The sequence below is a fragment of the Camelus dromedarius genome, chromosome 1, assembly GCF_036321535.1.
Source record: "Camelus dromedarius isolate mCamDro1 chromosome 1, mCamDro1.pat, whole genome shotgun sequence".
In the NCBI taxonomy this organism is placed as follows: Eukaryota; Metazoa; Chordata; class Mammalia; order Artiodactyla; family Camelidae; genus Camelus; species Camelus dromedarius.
In genome coordinates this window covers 57867959-57886053 of record NC_087436.1, presented here as the reverse complement: position 1 = coordinate 57886053, position 18095 = coordinate 57867959, and the positions used below count along the sequence as shown (strand labels likewise).

Here is an 18095-nt window from a genome sequence, read left to right as displayed (position 1 = left end):
AGAGCAGTAAATAAGCCAGTAGGTATGATCACAATATTATAATTTAAGAATACTAGAGAAATACTTGGGAGGAAGACCGGAGTGCAAGACATTGGTATAGTGTCCCAGTTTTCAAAAGGAAGGAAAAAAGATTCTGACAACCAGAGTTTAACACACTAAAATTAATATTTGGATAAAGTGTAGAATATGTTATTAAATATATGGTTTGGGGAACTTCAAATAAGATAATAGAACTTCCTAAGAGCAAGCACTTTCAAACCAAGTCCTACTTAATAATTTTCTAGATAGAGAGGATGTCATAAATCGATTTATTGTATTTTGATTTTTATGTAGTGTTTGACAAATTTTCTTATGAAATCCTCATGAGAGGACATTAAAAAGTCTAAATAAATTGATGTCATGTCATTCGAATAGTTTCCCCAAAGGACTCCTAAGAACAGAAGATGGTTAACACTCTGGCTTCAGATTTAAAAAAATTTTTTAAATATATTAAAGTCTCATTATTTTATGAGACTTTGTTAGACTATATTAGAAGAATGTATTCTGTAGTTTGAGTTCTTCTACACTTACCACCAGGGCTTCCCTTACCTTCAGTTTGAGATGTATGGAGCGAGAATATTCAGATCACATTGATAAATATTCTGCTCTTGAAGTGGTCCTCCACAAAGTTTCTGTCCTTGGACCTAATATTTCCAAAATGTTTAAATCACACAAATGAAAATGAATGAAGTGTACCTCTCAGATTTGTAAGTGCCCAGGAGAAAATGCTTACATTGTGTTACATAATCAAGATTCAGATTGTTACTATTTGCTAACAATATGCCTGTAAGTTGAAATATCACAAAGATAAAGTAAGGTTCAAAATCAATTACGGGAAGTCTAGATAGATGAGACCTGGTCTGATAGCTTTTCAAGGCCGTTAAGATGAAGGCAGATTTGGCTTGAGCATAGCAGAAGTCGTTATTTCCTCCAAACCATTCTAATGTAATTTTGGTCTCTATGTCAGAAGCATTTTACTAAGATCAAGAGAGAGCAACTTATACTGCTCTCTCCTAGTTAGCTCACATCTGCAATAGTGTGTCAGTTCCAATAGAAACACTGAATAGAAACACTGAAAAATAAGAGAAGGACAGAGAAAAAACACTGATATGGTGAACAGCCTAGAAATTATACTGGATGATAAACAACTGAAGAAAAGATGATGTTTCAGGGCAGGTCATAGGAGGTGTCAAGTAGAGGTTGCACATAGAAGAGGTTGGTGCTGATGGTTCAGTGAAGGCAGAGAACAAGTGTAGTAACAGTAAGGTAGAGAGAAAGGGTTGGTCAAATGATGGGATACTGGAGTTTAATAAGATGTTAAAGGACTTGTGCATTTGTGTCCAGTAAATGATCATTAGTGTTGCTTGTGGCCTGAGTAGAAGTGAAGATCTTCTGTGTAAGATCTTTCATACAAGGAGACAGTTTGGGATCACTGTGAAGGAGAAGTCATGAATAAAGGGTGACCAAGAGGTCAGTAGATGATGGCAGAAAGGGGCTGTAATGCGTGGCATAGAAGAAAGCATGAACTTCAAAAGAGAATAGGCAGTTGCCTGAGAAAGAAGTAAAACAAGGGGTAACAGCTAGCTCAGAGAAGGTCATCAACCACCTTTTTGATCCTGCAGTTCGGGATGTGGGCAAATAAGAAGGGGCAGTCATTTGTTGAAAACACCTGTCACATACTGAGTACAAAGCACTCACCTTTAAGACCAGCTTGGATGCTAAAGTATGTGCCTCAAGGTGTGAGGAAAAGACTGTGCCCCAGGAAGTGTCAGGTTTGGGTGGAACCCAGTTACCAGGTTTCTCCCATCTGATGTTAAACTTGACTTTCTTTTCTTTGACTTCTTTGCCTTAACATCTCTTTATCAAAAACCAAATATGTGCTAGGCTCTAGGCTAAGTCAAGAGGAAATAAAAAAGTAACAAAGATGGGGAAAGTATGTACAATTTGAGCCCCCATCCAGAAGGGACTCATATTCTAGTGTGAAAAGCAGATTTAAACAAAGTCTTAGCATCATGATATGCTTCAACAGACCTAAGCACTGAGCATTATGGAGATAAAAAGAGGACTGCCCACTTAGCCTGGGAGGAGGGAGAATCCTGAAATGTTTTCAGGGTAGGATTCACCCAGCTTGTGTTCTATGAAGTGAGGATTGGAGGATATTGACCTTTGGAGAAAGATAAGAGACATCAAAGGATGCTCCCACAACTGTCTCACCTGCATACTTAAAGCAGTCAGCCAAAGGAAGAAACAAAATAAAGCTGGAGAGATAAGAACAAGCAAGTCAGAGGCGGTGGGGCCAGGAGATGTTAGGAAAGGCCAGGTTATTGTTGATTATTGAGAAACCATCAAAAAATCTGCCCTGGGTTTTGGGGTATAGCCCACTCATGCTGCACATTTCTTCTAGGCTTACTTTTTGGGTCTTCACAGTCTAATTCAGATGAAGTTTGATTCATCAGCTGCTTTTAACTTCAAGTCTCCCTCTTCAATCATTGCCAATTGCAGCCGACCCCCTAATCAAGTAATTATCTGGCGAGGGAGGGGCAGGGGAGTGAAAGTGACAATAGCTTTCCCTGATAGTTCCTTATGAAGAACAAACTGGTATTTCTCGTAGTGCATACGAGTGTTCAGCTTCTCCTTAAAGGAAGGTCTACAAACACAAATGATTAAAGACTTACCTAGTTATGAAAGAAAACTCCCAAGGCACTGTTAGGAAGTGCTTCTTAACACTTGTTCTTACGTTAAACTCTCATCATCCTAACAGTCGAAGCATAGTACTGTGCTGGGATATGGACGGAACATTTCATAAGATTCCTTCATGATTAATTATAAGCAAAGGGCAATCAAAATACTTTTCTCTTTATTTTTAGGAAAAACTGTGGTAACAAGGCACTTTTAAAAATCTGAGAAAATTTAAATCTTGAAGATGGATTTGCTTTTCATAGCTGGGTTGATATCTCATTTTTTATTTTATATTGCATTTTTCCTTCAGAGAGGAAATAATGTAACTTTCAATCACTTTTTTTGACCTTGGATATCTCTTGGTGTTTACATTTTTTAAATATTATTTCTAATTTTTTGAAAAATAAACACCATTGGTAATTAACCGTAAGGATAGTGGTTCTGGCAAAAGTTATGTGTAAGAGTGCAATAGAGCTTATCAAACATTTCTATAATTCATTTTAAAATCTATATAGAAAGAAGAACATGATTGTCTTAGAAGAAGAAAGTGTTAGTATAAACACACATTCACAGACACTTAATTGTTGATGTATTTGTCATGTTAATGAACTGCAATGTGTGTGAATACCTATACAATTTTGTACAGATCCTTGACCATTATAGAGTTAAGGAATAGTGCTGTTTCCTCTCATTTTTAATTTACTGAATCTCCATAGACACAAACTTATACACAGATGGCTGCTTCCCTTTTTTTTGCACCTATGACACTCATCTTTTATGTAAGATCTAGTTGATATTTCTCCATCTGAATAACCAGAATGCAAAAACTTGACATATTCAGAAAATGTATTATTCAGTTTGTCCTTCCAATCTTAAGCCCTCAGATCCTTACCGCCTTGGAAAGAAATAAGGACCAGTGATTTTCTAAGGTCTGACACTAACTAACAGCCTTGCCACTGTAGAAGCTTCTCTTTTTTTTATCTTCTCTTTTACACCTAAATAAGCTGAAAAAGCAATTGAGGCATACAATCAGACAAGACTTCATTCTCAGTGGCAAAATTGCCCAGGAAATGAAGAAAGAAACTTTCTGCTTAATAAATAACCTGGGAAACCAGCCGTCTATGACATGAACAGAAGCAGCTGAGCTGACGATTTTCTTGTCATTCTTGATGGTTGGCATCAGTAGTTCTAATGATTACTGTCTAATATCTTTTCAGATTTCAAACCTTTACATATATGACACAGTGCTTCTGCTTGCTAATGCTTTTCACAAGAAGCTGGAGGACCGGAAGTGGCACAGCATGGCCAGCTTGTCATGTATCAGGAAGAACTCCAAGCCCTGGCAGGGCGGGCGCTCCATGCTGGAGACCATCAAGAAGGTATCTTTACTTGCATTTCACTATTCCTAATTTTCATGTGGAGAAGAACAATAAATCATCGTTTGATGAGATATCACTTAGAAAGGATTTTTTTTTCACCAATATTGCTGCCTGTTCAAAGCACAAAACAGTGTAATGGGTAAATGAAATATTTTTAAAAAAGGCCAGAAATTCATAAAGGTCTATGAAACAGGGAGCCCTTATTTATTTATAAGGAAATTTTATGCAAGTAAAAAACTAATGGTTGACATATTTTAAATCACCTTCATTATATCATTAGGGTTAGAAATGCTCAAATTATTTTGGTGCCTGTCACAAAGTGCAAAAAGCTGTTTTTTTTTTTCTTTAAATGACATCATCCACTGAAAAAGAATAAGCACTAGATATAGCTGTTTTTCAGTTAGATGATACATGGTAAGACATTGGATGTGATGGTCTTTACTTCGTCTTGCAGTTAAGATAAAATTCATATACGGTTAAGATTTTGTAGCATTTATGAACTATTTGAATACTTGATGGCATTCTTCTTTACCATCAGTGTGGTATTTAGCCTGACCGTGACCTGCTTTGGCTCAGCTACCTACCCCATTGCCAGGAGACAGTTTACATAGCTTAGCTCCTCTCAAAGGTATAAGCATCCTGCAGTTTATTAGCCTCTTTGTCATGTCATCCTTGCTGGCATTTTCCATTTGTCTCGCACAGCTTCTCAGATTTAAAATGAAATGATTAATAAAACAAGCAAATTTCTCCTGTACCCTTTACACAAAGAAGACGGCCATTTAGAAGTTTATATTCTCCATTTTGTGCATCTTTATTCTTTCCACGTGCATTTGCCTTTTTGCTCCTGAAACAGTAAGAGAAATAGCTAGTCAAATGAAATATGAATGTATTTAGAAGAGCCAGAGAGAAATCTAGAAATTAAAGTTAGAAGAGGACTGGATGTACAAAAACCAGGAAGTGAAGGGAAAAAAAATGTTTCAAATAGAGGAAAGTCTAGATCTTCCTCTTGGTACTGTGTCTTCCTTGCAGAAGAATCACTTTAATGAGAATTTAGGCTCTTATCAATAGAAGTGCTGAAGAATTAAATGTATTGAATATATTAGCAGAGAAGGATTTTTCAACTGAAAAATGAATAAGTCAAATCTAAACTCAAGGAGTTGCCAGAATCACCCAGCTCTATCTCTGTAGAGAGTTGGCAGGTATGAATCCAAGGGAGGTTGTTGAACATGGTTCTGATCCGGCCAATTTATTAATTCATGGTTTGGCTCGGGTGCAGGAGCCTGAATATATTCATTCTTCTGAAGCTGTCTCACAAAGACAGAATAATATTTTGGGAGGTTGCTTAGGAGACACTTATTTAGTGAAAGTATCAGTAGGAGGGAAAGAGAGACACTGTAATATGTAGGTATTTCTCATGAAGCAATTCAAGATGTAAAATGTTACTGCTAGAAAATTTATAATCAAAACAATGATTTAATATAATAATTATGAAATTTCATTTTGGGGGAGTATTTGCATAATTTCCCCAGTAAGTTTTCAACGCAGTGGCACTTTTGAAAGGAATATATCTCATTCTGTGTTTCTGGAGACTAAGTTTGAATGATACCTATAATTGTAAATGTTTAATTTCATTATTTTTCATCCACATTTCTAATTGGCCTTAAAAAGTGGAGTTTCATTTTTCCAATCGTATTACTTTACTTTGCCTAAGACAAGTGCTTTGGTTGTCCCATTCAGATACAGGGCTGATGATACAGCAAGAGAATCTGAGAGAGGTTTACTACTCACACAGGGACTCCTGGGGAGAGCAGCGGGCGAGAGCAGCGGGCACACTCAGGTCCAGGCTGGCTCCGGCTAAGCTGTGTGGGTGGGCTGGGCACTTGTAGTGGTTAAGGGATGGGGCTAAGGAAAGTTTCCATTTATGTGCACTGGAGATTTTCGAGACTTAAATTTCCCACAGATGTCAAAGAAGGAGGTGCAGGATGGGCTTTCTTCATCAGCCTGTCTGGATGTGGAGCCAAAGAGGAAAGGGAAGGCAAAGCTTAAAAAGAACTCAGCAGCCAAACATCACAAATGAGGTCAGGCTCTTTATTACAATGGGAATATTCTAGTGATAAAAATTTTAATTATGTTCAAGTAAAAACTGCACACCTACATTAAGGGCATCCTGTATACACTTTACAAAGCCTATGTATTAATGCAAGGAGTACAAAGAATTAAAAGAATGAATGTCTGTTCTTTAGTTAATTTATATTCTTATCAGGTGGATGAGTCGGAAGAGTTAAAAAGCACTGCAGTTGGTGTAAGTGCTGTAAATGTCCAGTAAAGGAGGACGACGAGGGGACTCCAGTGTGGCAACTGTGTAATTTATTTTATGAATTGGTAGAATGGGTGCCTCCATATTTCTCTTCTTTTTTCAAAAATGGGAGGTTAATTCTCAAATGTCCATTTCCCCCAGATATTATCAGCACCTCCATGCTGTTGTTATTTACATGGATTTTATAAATTATTTTTGAGAAAATTATAATTTTTAAAATATTGAGCCTTCCCATTCATGGATATGGTGTCTATCCACATAGTCAACTTTTTATAACCCTCAGTAAAGATTTATAGTGCTCTTTATACATCTTTTCATTGTAGTTATTCTTCAAATTTTATAGGGTTTTGTGTTCTGTGTGCATGTGTCAGTGCATGCTATCATGAATAGGATAAGCTTCCATTATCTTTTTAAACTAGCCATTGTAGGTACATGAGGGAGTTGTCAATGTTTGATGTCTTTTGTGACTGACCTGCTCAACTTTTGAGACTTAACTCTGGATTCTTACTTGTTTCTTTGTAGTTTAATCGCTTGTGTTTTTTCAAGTAGATATTGATATCATCTTCAAATAAAATGAACAATTAATCCTAATACTTTTTACCTTTTTAAAACTTTAAAAAAACTTTTCTGGAGGCATTTGGGAGCATAACCTGCTGGGTGCACCTGGAGCCCTGTGGGCTTTGGGGTCGGCCACCTTCCCCTGCTCCAAGTGGGAAAGCCAGGTCATCTCCATGTCAGAGACAGTGGAACCAGGATTCTGCATCTACGGGAGAGCTGCAGGCTGTGCTGACCAGGCCCGGAGCTGACCTGCAGAGCCCTGCTACGCAGGGCACATTATTTTCCATCTCTCTTTTGACACCTTCTTCAATGATTCTTACTGATTTTCTTTTTAGTTCAGCACTGACATATGGCACTCCCAGCCCGTGGAGAGAGGGAACCCCAAGCTGTGGTGTTAGGGACACAGCCATGAGGCACAGGCCTGACCTGGGGTCTACAGGGAAAGATCTGCAGGTGGATTTGCAGTATGAGCCAGCAACAGAAGATACAGTGGCCAGTGAGCAGTTTCTAAGCCAAAAATTTGTGATTTGAGGAATAGATGTAAATATGGCCACCTGCAAAGAAAATTTTCAGAGATATCTTTAGCATTTTCTTGACCCTATGACTAAAGAAGAAAAAAATGTTACCATAGATACTGCTGAGCCTCTGTACATGCAACTACTTGGGGAAACTAATGTTATTGAAGAGCCATTTTTAAATGTAAACTGTAAACACATAAAGTCATGTGACAAAAATTGGTACAGACAGCGCATCTGCTTCCCATAGGAAGTTATCCCAACTTTTACCATGGCTGTCAGTGAGATCTGACTCAGTCTTTGAATAGCAGATTCGATTAGGACCATTCAATGTGTTGAAGGCAAAGAATATGAGAAACCTGAATCTAGAAGACATCAGTCAGCTCATCACCATCAGTGGCATGGTGATCAGATGTCATGGCTGATTCCAGAGAGGCATGGGGCCTTCCTCCGGTGCCAGGTGTGCACCCACACTGTCCTAGTGTAGATGGACCCGGTCAGATCACTGAGCCCTGCACGTGCTCGAGCTGCCACGCCACCATGGGTGCTGGCCATGACTGCCTGGTGTTCTCTGACAAGTAAGAGTCTCCTGAAAACATGCCTGCAGGGCAGATGCCTCGCACTGTCATCCTTTTTGCTCACAATGATATTGTTGACAAGATTCATTGGGGACAGAGTGAACATTACAGGCATCTCTCCAGCTGTTCCTATTGAATCATTTCAAGGGTGAGTACTGTGAGGTCTGTCTGCAAAACACTCATTGATACCATTCACTATCGGAAAATGGATGCGAAGCATCTGCACAAAGAAGGAGATGAAGAAGCAGAACAGAAACTTTTTCAGAGAAGCATGTGGAATTGCCTAAGGAACTTTCCAGAATACCAGACATTTGTGAGAAGCTTGCTTCAGCTGCAGCTCCAAGCACTTAAGAACAGTTAAATTTCAAAAGGGGAATCTTGCATCAGCTTTTCTGGGGAACAAGGGAAGATTTTAGTCACACAGGAAGGGACAGATTTCACGCTGAGATCTACATCCTGCTGTGCGGTGACCCTGGGACCAGCAAGCCCCAGCTGCTGTAGTATGTGTACAACCCAGTCTCCTGGGACCAGGACACACCTGGGAAGGGCTCCAGCTCAGTGGACTTAATAGTACATGCAGTGAAAGGCCCGGGAGGAGGCAGCTGGTTCTGCAGACAGGGCCCTGGTCCTTAGTGACAGTGGCATCTGCTGTACTGATAATTGAGAAAGTGAATGGAAGTACAAGATCCGTATTGCTCGAAGTCATGGAACAGGTGACTCTGCTCACCACAAAGGCTGGGATTGTCTGCCAGCTCAGTGCACACACATGTACGTATCCTGGCAGTAGCAAATCCTATTGAGTCTCAATGTAATGCTAAAAAAACAAAACCAAAAATCTAACTGTAAAAACGTCCAGCTACCTCACACATTATTATCAAGGTTTGGTTGGTGCCTCCTCATGCTAGACCCACAGGATGAAGCCCGTGCAGGCATCTGACTCACCACCTCGTGGCTCTGAACTACGAGAGCCAGGAGCACGTGCAAGAGAAGTTCATGGACCTGAAAGTGCTAAAGGACGGTGCTGCTTACTCTCACAGCGCTGTCCTGCCTTGGTTGAGCCCGGAAGCCAGCCAGGCTCTCGCTGAAGCTCATGTAGACACGAGGAAGGTCAGTAGTAGCTGAAGAATGCTTTCTGTACACCCTCAACAGCTAAAGTCGTTCAAATGGCTTAGCAGAAGCCCATGCTAAAGTATGATTTTCAAATGAAGTTGAAGCAGTTGATGTGGAAGAAGCAAAACACCTGCACAGAGAGGCGGCACAGCAGTCTGCTCCTAACCCCCAGACTGGCGTTGTGGCCTTACTTGTTCTTACTACAGGAATGAGTGCAGCTCCTAAATGGAAAGGAGCTCACTGAAGCATTGAAAAATTTATTTTATTGAAGTGTGAAACATCAGCTCTAAAATACTCACAACTTCTTGAAGCTATTTGGGGACAATCTGACATAGCAATTACCAAAGGAGTCTTTCAAGAAGCACCTCGTGCCTTGGTTGATGATGACTTTTTGACCGTGATTGGAAAAGCTGTTGTCTTGCTCTGAAGCTCTGTTAGCAGTGCTGTGTGTTCAGCTGCTCTACACTTGGGCACTGTGCTTGCTTCCACATTTGTGTGGTGTATGCACCAATGGAAAGAAATTCTTAAAGTCATTATTAGGCTCCATAAAAATTTTCTAGCCTGGGTTCAATTTTCTTAGTAAAATGTGTGTTTTTTTTTTTTTTAATTTTAAGTAGAAATATGCTGTCAGTTTACAATATATACAGTAGGGATAACTTTCTTGATGTGCCTTTTGTTAGCACCAGGACTTTTAATTCGTATCTCTATAGAAGGAGAAGGATGTTAGGCCTTTTCGAAGACGGCAGTCTGGGAGATGGTTTTTGTGCTAGACTCCCTGATAGCAATCAGCCATGTGTTTGGGGTTTTTACACTGTGAGATAAGACTTAGCCAGAGCCTCTTCCCCTGTTACAGCACCCAATGTCATTCCTTCCAGAGGCTTCTCTCATGGCTACTATAAGATGAGAAATAAGAGATTGGAAATGATTAGGTTCTAAGTTAAATTCTGCCACTTTATCCTAAAATGCAAAACTTTCTTCCCAACTAAATGATAGAAATAATTTTTAAAAATAATAAAATAAAACCTTTATTGGCTAACTGCTCTAGTTTCCACTTCCAAACTTGTGTAATTTTGATAATCAATGCCATTTTGGTTTAATAAAAATGCCACAGTGTTCTGCTGTTAAGTATATCAAGAGTATTATTTGAGAAGCATTTTTTTTTATTGTTGAAAGACTGTGTCCTATTTTTGTTTTTCTATTTTTTGTACTTGAAATTTTTGTTTATTAGTTGCTCATGCAGTTTTAGAATGGGAAGGTAAAATAAAGTTAATCTAACCTATTTTTCACAATTTTGAGGTGGAGAAAACTGAGTCTCAGAAAAATTAAATGACTTATGAAGCATTGGTTACACAGGAAATTAGTTTTAAATTCCAAGTTTTCTGGCTTCCAGTTCTGTGTTCTGTATACCATACCATTTATCCTTTTTATTATTCATGGCAGTGGTGTTTATCCACTACTGTCAAAATCATTTGGCTAAAGAAAACACACACACACCAAGAAGTCAAGGGTAAATGCACCATGTGTCAATATTATATAAACAACACCTTAGTTTTAATATGGCTTCCTCAAATTCTTTGAAGTTGGAGTGTGCATCGGTGAATCTGCAAGAGGACTATTTCAAAGGCATAGACTGCATTTTTAACAATTCTTGTGGCAAAAAGTTTATTTTCACACATATGCATTCTTTAGTTCATTATGAGGAGCTACACTTAATTGTAAAGTATATATTACTTAGTGGTAATATGTGTTTTGGTAAGGACTTTTCATACTGTATAATTTAAATGTGTTGACATCACGTACACTGCAGGAAGCTTCCAAACCTTTTACATAAAATAAGTAAAACAAATACAAGCTGAACTGCTCTGGAAGAGAGTGAGAGAGGATCTCCAAAGATGGACTCCCACAACAATCCATTCTCAGAACCAGAATCTGAACATTTCCCTGGAACATTTAGAACTCAGTTTAATCCATATAGACCGACCATCTTTCTTACAGAGTGTGGAATGGTATAATACCCATGCAACATGGGCAGGCTATTTTTATTTACAGAGTTGCTCTATGATTACATGGCATTTTCTGTTTTTTCTTACTGTTAATATTGAAGTGATTTCTAAGGGTACACTTTATTTATTCATACATTCATCACTCTTTGAACAGATACTTATCAAATACCTGTAAATGTAGAATGTATCATTCAAACTCTTTGTGTGATTTTCTAAAAAAGGAATTTAGAGCCTAGGCATGAGTATTGGCTAAGTGTATAAAAAGCGGTACTCTAAGGTGAGAGACAACAAAGGGCCCCCAAAATGGGTAAATGTAGTAGAAGTGGAATTCTGTGGACTCTTGGAAGAGTATTTCCAAGATTACTCTGTGGTACACATTCAGATCCCTGCTCTGTGGCTGAGACATTCCTTCTTGGGTGAGCACTCAGCTGATCCCCTGTCCAGAAACTGCCCTGGGCAGACGGGAGCCGCTCCACTCGCTTTCTGAAAGAGCATGCACCCATTGACTGGTCGTCACAGAACTAGGAAGGTCTGAGTGCCTAGCCTCCATTTGGGTTAACTCTGAAGAATCATTGTACCTACAGATGAGCCCATGGAACCATCAGAGCTGCTGTTGTATTGCATTGCATTTTCACCTCCCCTCCATCCAGTCCCTCTTCTCTCACTCCCTTGCAGATACTTTTCTTAGGAGCACTTCAAGTAACCCTCCTGCACACCAGCAGATCTCCATTTCAGAGCTGTTTTCTGGGGAAACTGACCCAAAATTGAGAAAACAGATTAGAAAAACTTGCATGAAACTGATAACATCTTAACTTGAATATTAACTGATTTGAGATATGTAAAGCAATGGGGAAGAGGATGTTTCAGGTGGTGGAACCACTCTACCTGACGTATCTATTGGAATAAATCATATGGACACTGACAAAGATTGATTAATTTACCAGAGTGCACAGAATACATGGAAAGAATAGTTCAGACTGGAAAAAGATTGAGGAAAGGAATTTATTTTGTAGGTAAATGAAAGACCCTAAAGAATTTGGGGACATAGGTATGACAAAATCAGAGCTAAGTTTTAGAAAGAATACGCTTACACCTTTTATTTAATAAAAAAAACTAAGAAAATATTACACTCTAAATACATGATTACATATAAAAGCACAGACATTTTCTATGTATTCAGTATGAGTAAACCAAACAGGATTTGATAGATCCTTAAATCACATACTTCCACATTGATTTAATTGATCAATTTCTGCTAAATACTTTGTGGTAGTTATTTCCAATACCTAATATGGGAAAATAGAATATATCAGCATTTGTGGCAGTATCTCAGAATGTTTAGCACCAATACATTTTCTCAAATTGATGTGTTGATATATATTATGTCTAAAAGAGATGTATTGATACATGTTGATATCTAAAGAAGTATTCTTTGGCAAAAATATTGAAATTACTCTAATTCTTATATGGTAACATATTCATTCAACAAATATTTATTGAATTCTGCCATATGCTGCACTGTGAGATCACAGAATAAGGAAGGAAAATAGAAATATCAAAAATAATTATAAATGTAATTTCTTCTACAAAAGGGGAAACACCAGCTGTTCTGAAAATATGTGACTGGAGGACCTACTTAGGCTTAGGAGTGACAGTTAAGTAGAAATATTTAAGATGCCTAGGCATTAGCCAGAAAAAGAAAGGAAGAGCATTTCATGAATAGGAAGGGAAGAATGGTGCAAGGGCAATAGAATGTTAGCAGGCTTGGAGGCAAGAGAGTTTGGCACACTTAAGCATCTGAAATAAGACTTGGGTAGCTAGAATAGAGACAGCATAGGAACATTGTTCCTCATTAGCTAAAAGTAGAAGACAGGGAAAAGATTATGAAGGGGTTTGTAAACCATGTTAAAGTTCATAAACTTATTTTAGGGGTAAGGTTAAGCCACTGGGTTATTTTAAACAGGAGGGTGACAAAACCAGATTACTCAGTGGCTACCAATTGGAGAATCCATTCTGCAACTGCCATTGGACCAGGACAGATTACATAAGACAATTATCAATTAAAAAGCTGAGGCTTAAATTCAGAGGAACCCTGGGCAATGATATGGGTTATAGAAACAGAAGTACATGTCTTTGAGACATGTTTAGGTGATTGAAAAAAGATTTGGTGATTTAACATGAATATGTGAGGAAGAAGAAGAAGAAAATGGTGTCTAGGTTCCTGGCTTGGGAAAAAATAACTAATACGTTTGAATTTTCATTGTTGGAGTTGTTTTTCTATTTTTTTTAATTTACAATATTATAATAGTTTCAGGTATACAGCATAGTGATTCAATATTTTAATAGATTATATACTCCATTTATAGTTATTAAAAATTATGGCTATATTTCCCTGTGCTGTATAATATGTCATTTTTCCTTATGTATTTTATACATAGTAGTCTTTATCTCTTAATTTCATACCATTATCTTGCCCTTCCCAAATTCCCTTTCTCCACTGGTATCCACTAGTTTGTTTTCTATATCTGTTTAATTATATGCATTTGTTTAATATATTTTAGATTCCACATATAAGTGGTAACATACAATATTTCTCTTCCTATGTCTGACTTAGTTCACTAAGCATAATACCCTCCAAGCTCATGTTGTTTCAAATGGCAAAATTTCATTCTTTGTTATGGCTGAATAATATTCCATTGTATACATGTATACCACATTTTCTTTATCCATTGATATGTTGATGGATACTTGAGTGGCTTCCATGTCTTGACATCTGTAAATAATTCTGCTTTGAACATTGGGGTCCATGTATCTTTTCAAATTACTGGGGGGTTTTTTCTTGAATATATGCTCAGGAGTGGAATTGCTGGATTATTTATTAGTCCTATTTTTAGATTTTTGAGGAACCTCTGTAATATTTTCCACAGTGGCTGTAATAATGTACATTCCCACTAACAATGGACAAGGATTCCCTTTCTCCACATCCTCACCAACATTTGTTATAGACTTTTAAATGATAGCCATTCTGACAGGTGTGAAGTGATATCTCATTGTGATTTGGATTTGCATTTCTCTGATGATTAGCAATGTTGATCAAATTTGGATGCCTTTTATTTATTTTTCTTGTCCGCTGTGTCTATGACTTCTAATACTTGTTAAATATAAGTGGCAAGACTGGGCATCCTTATCTTGTTCCTGATTTTAGAGAAAAGACTTTCAGCTTTTCCCTGCTGAGTAGGATGTTAGCTGTGAATTTGTCATAAATGGCCTTTATTATGTTGAGATATATTATCTGTATTTAAACTTTGATGAGAGTTTTTATCATGAATGGATGTTAAGTTTTGTCAAATGCTTTTTCTGATCTACTGAAATGATCATGTGATTTTTATCATTCTTTTTGTTAATGTGGTGTATCACATTGACTTACAAATATTGAACCATTCTAGTGTCCCTGGAATAAATCCCACTTGATCATGGTGTATGATCTTTTTTATATGTTGTTGGATTAAGTTTAGCAATAATGTGTTGAGGATTTTTGCATCTATAGTCACCAAAGATACTGACCTATAATTTTCTTCTTTCCCTTTTTTTTTCCTTAAATATCTGTGTCTGATTTTGGTATCAGGGTAATGGTGCCCTTGTGGAATGAATTTGGGAGTGTCCTTTCTCTTCAATTTTTTGAAATAGTTTAGATGGGTAGGTATTAGCTCTTCTACATATGTTTGACAGAATTCCCCTGTGAAGCCATCGAGTCCTGGACTTTTGTTTGCTGGTAGCTTTTTTTTTTTAATTACTAATTCAATTTCACTAATAATGCATTTGGTCTGTTCACATTGTCTGTTTTTTCCTGACTCAGTTTTGGCAGGTTGTATGTTTCTAGAAATGTGTCTGTTTCTTCTAGATTGTCCAATTTGTTGGCATATAACTGTTCATAGTATTGCTTTTTTTTTTTTATATTCCTGTGATATTGATTGTTATTTTTCTTCTTTCATTTCTTATTTTGTTTACTTGGGTCCTCTCTCTTTTCTTCTTGAAGAACTTGGCTAAAATTTCATCAGTTTGGTTTATCTTTTTTAATAACCAGCTCTTGGTTTCATTGATCTTCTCTCTCTCTCTCTCTCTCTCTCTCTCTCTCTGTCCCGATTTTATTTGTTTTCTCTTTCTTTATTACTTCCTTCCTGCTGCTGACTTTGGGCTTTGCTTGTTCTTCTTTTCCTAATTCCTTTACATGGTATGTTAGGTTGTTTGAGGTTTTTCTTGTTTCTTAAAGAAGGCCTACATTGTTATAAACTACCCTCTTAGACTGCTTTTGGTGCATTCTATAGTTTTTGGAAAGCTATGTTTCCATTTTCATTTGTCTCAAAGTATTTTCTGATTTCCCCTTATACTTAGATAAATGAAAGTTATTACTTTGCTTTTCAGGTTAAGTACTGTGTACCATTTAGAATTTATAAGACATGAGAGAGAGAGAATTTAAGAAAAATAATAGACTTACCAGAAATAGTATTGACTTGGAATATAAGATAGTCCTTTTTTAGAAATGTGTGTAAATAAACTTTTTGTCACAAGAGCTTTTAAAAAATGCAGTCAGTGTCCTTGGAATAGTCTTCTTGTGGACTCATCAATGTATACTCCAACTTCAGGGCATTTGAATCATAAAGTAAATAAATTGGTATAAACTTCAGTTTAATTCAGTTCAATATACATTTTTGAGCAATCACCATGATATGCACATGTTATGTTGGATGCAGAGTCTAGAGGAAACAGTATGAGGCACAAGATAGAGGTTTCAATTCAGGTTCCTCGGATAACTGGATATCTGGGCCTCAGCTTCTTTTTCTCTAAGATGGAGATAGCGTGATGAAAATGCTAGTAGCTTCCTATTCCTCTCAGTTTGCTTCAAATTCCTATTGTGAATGAATATTTGAGTATGTATGTATATTTGTAAATATATGTATATATCAAAATCTATTTGTACATACACATACATATAAATATAATATGGCAACTCAAATTTTCCTGAATATTTCACACTAATTACGTTGTTTTTATTTATTTTATTTTTTGGCATATTGTATTCCAGTGTTTACCATTATATTTCTTTTCTTGGTAGAAAATGTAGTGTTTTCCATCTCTTAGGGATTTTTCTCATGGAAATTAACTTGTGAAACATGAGGGCATCAGAACATTCTGCTGAGTCTCCCAGTGTGTTCACTGCCTTGCTGGGCTCATGTTTATTTAACAGGGTGTCTTTAGTTACCAAGCATGTCTGCAGATTGCAAGGAACCTAGGAATATGTATAAGGAAATTAGACAAGTATCATAAATATTTGATGTTCCATATGATCTTCCAGAAGTATCTCTAAGTTACTTTGCTGGTTCAAACATAGGGAAAAATCCTTAGCCTCATAAGGGGAGTGAAATAAATTCTTAGTAAAATTTTTTCTTCTTTTTCCAAACTTATCTTATCCATAGGGGAACATCAAACTTACGCCTTTTCAGAAACTAATTATCCAGTGGTAAATTATTACTAACCTTTGATCTACTCTTTTTATTTTTCCCTTCTTCTGCTGTATATGTTTGATACCCACTCATATTTCTGTATAGAGTGTGTAGGATGAAATCCAAACCAATTTTACTTGGTATTTTTAAAAAGGTTTACTCTGGGAGTAATTATTACTGTCAATTTAGTGGACATTTAGACATTTTCTGTATGTGTTATTCATATTATCAATGTCCCATTAGCTTATTTTGTTTAGAATCAGCTGTATCAAGAGATTAAAAAAAAACCCAACTATGCATGCACAAAGATAATGACTGCTCATTACCGCCTGGCCAGCTCACATTTTTACAAAGGCTCAGATTTCAAAGTTGATCTGAGGATAGATGGGAAAAATAGCTCAGAAAGGTGGCAATATCCCTAGGTAATCAAAAACTGGAGAGGCTAAGTCTGAGTTAGGTAAGAAGAAGCTTCAGTTAAAGAGTCACTGACCTCTCTAGCTCACTTATGTCTACCTGAGGGAAGGTTTCACTGATTACGTATACTAACAGCTCATTAAGGATATAACATCAAGAAGATAAATTATGAAGTCAAAAAAGTGAACAAGGTGAGTGGAGGCCACAGTGAACCAAATTCAGGTTCCCTGATTTATGGGGTTTTGTCCTTTGTGCAGTGGGGACTAAGTGGGCCAAGTTGCTCAGTACCACACATGAGCTAGAGAAAAGACACCGGCCCAGAGCGGCTATGTGGGTATCGATGGGGAATGATAATAATACAGTGCCAAGCAATCTAATGATCAAAACTTTAACATTTTCAGGAGGATAGCATTTTTGCAATGTAGCCCTCATCTTGTTATGCAATATCTTTCCTCTTCTGAGAAATAAAGTACTAAGACAGAAATGTAAGATTGTGTTATAATTGGAGATATTACTGAGGTAGGTGTGTGACTGAGGACAAGAAAAGGTCTTATAAAAAGATTTCTGCATACCAGTAATTTGAACTACATGTAGTAATATAAGCTATTCTTGTCATTCCGACTTCTCAGTATTTGCCACTTGGAGATATTTATGATAATAAGAGCCACAGTACTTACCCCAATCTTTAAAATCTTAAGTGGTAACTGGAATCCTTGAGATGTTAGTATTGAGCAAACACAAGATCAAATTCACTTACAAGGAAGGATAGTTTACCTGTATCAAGGACAGAAGCAATCAAGAGGCACAGACAAAGGAAAGAGATATTATCAGAAATTCTGTATGAGTCCCCAAGCCCTTTCTTCCCACATTGGGCATACATTCACATTCTGTCTCTAAAAAAGGTTTTGCAGGCTTACCTCACACAACAGGGATAATTTACATTATGAAATATCTTTATTTTTGCCCTGGTAAGTATAAAGCTTCAGGACATTTTCCAGGGAG

The 18095-nt window shown here is 37.2% G+C and overlaps 1 protein-coding gene and 1 pseudogene across 3 annotated transcripts in view; both read left to right on the top strand.

Moving 5' to 3' along the window:
• Positions 1–18095, top strand: part of GRID2 (glutamate ionotropic receptor delta type subunit 2) — a 1267385-nt gene that overhangs the window by 788215 nt on the left and 461075 nt on the right. For all 3 annotated transcript variants that reach the window (XM_064484830.1, XM_064484825.1, XM_064484834.1), the window contains exon 7: positions 3936–4097. In XM_064484830.1, coding sequence (XP_064340900.1) covers positions 3936–4097 — 162 coding nt within the window. The remainder of the gene's footprint in view (positions 1–3935; positions 4098–18095) is intronic.
• On the top strand, positions 6080–9602 carry LOC105089585 (DNA replication licensing factor MCM4-like; annotated as a pseudogene).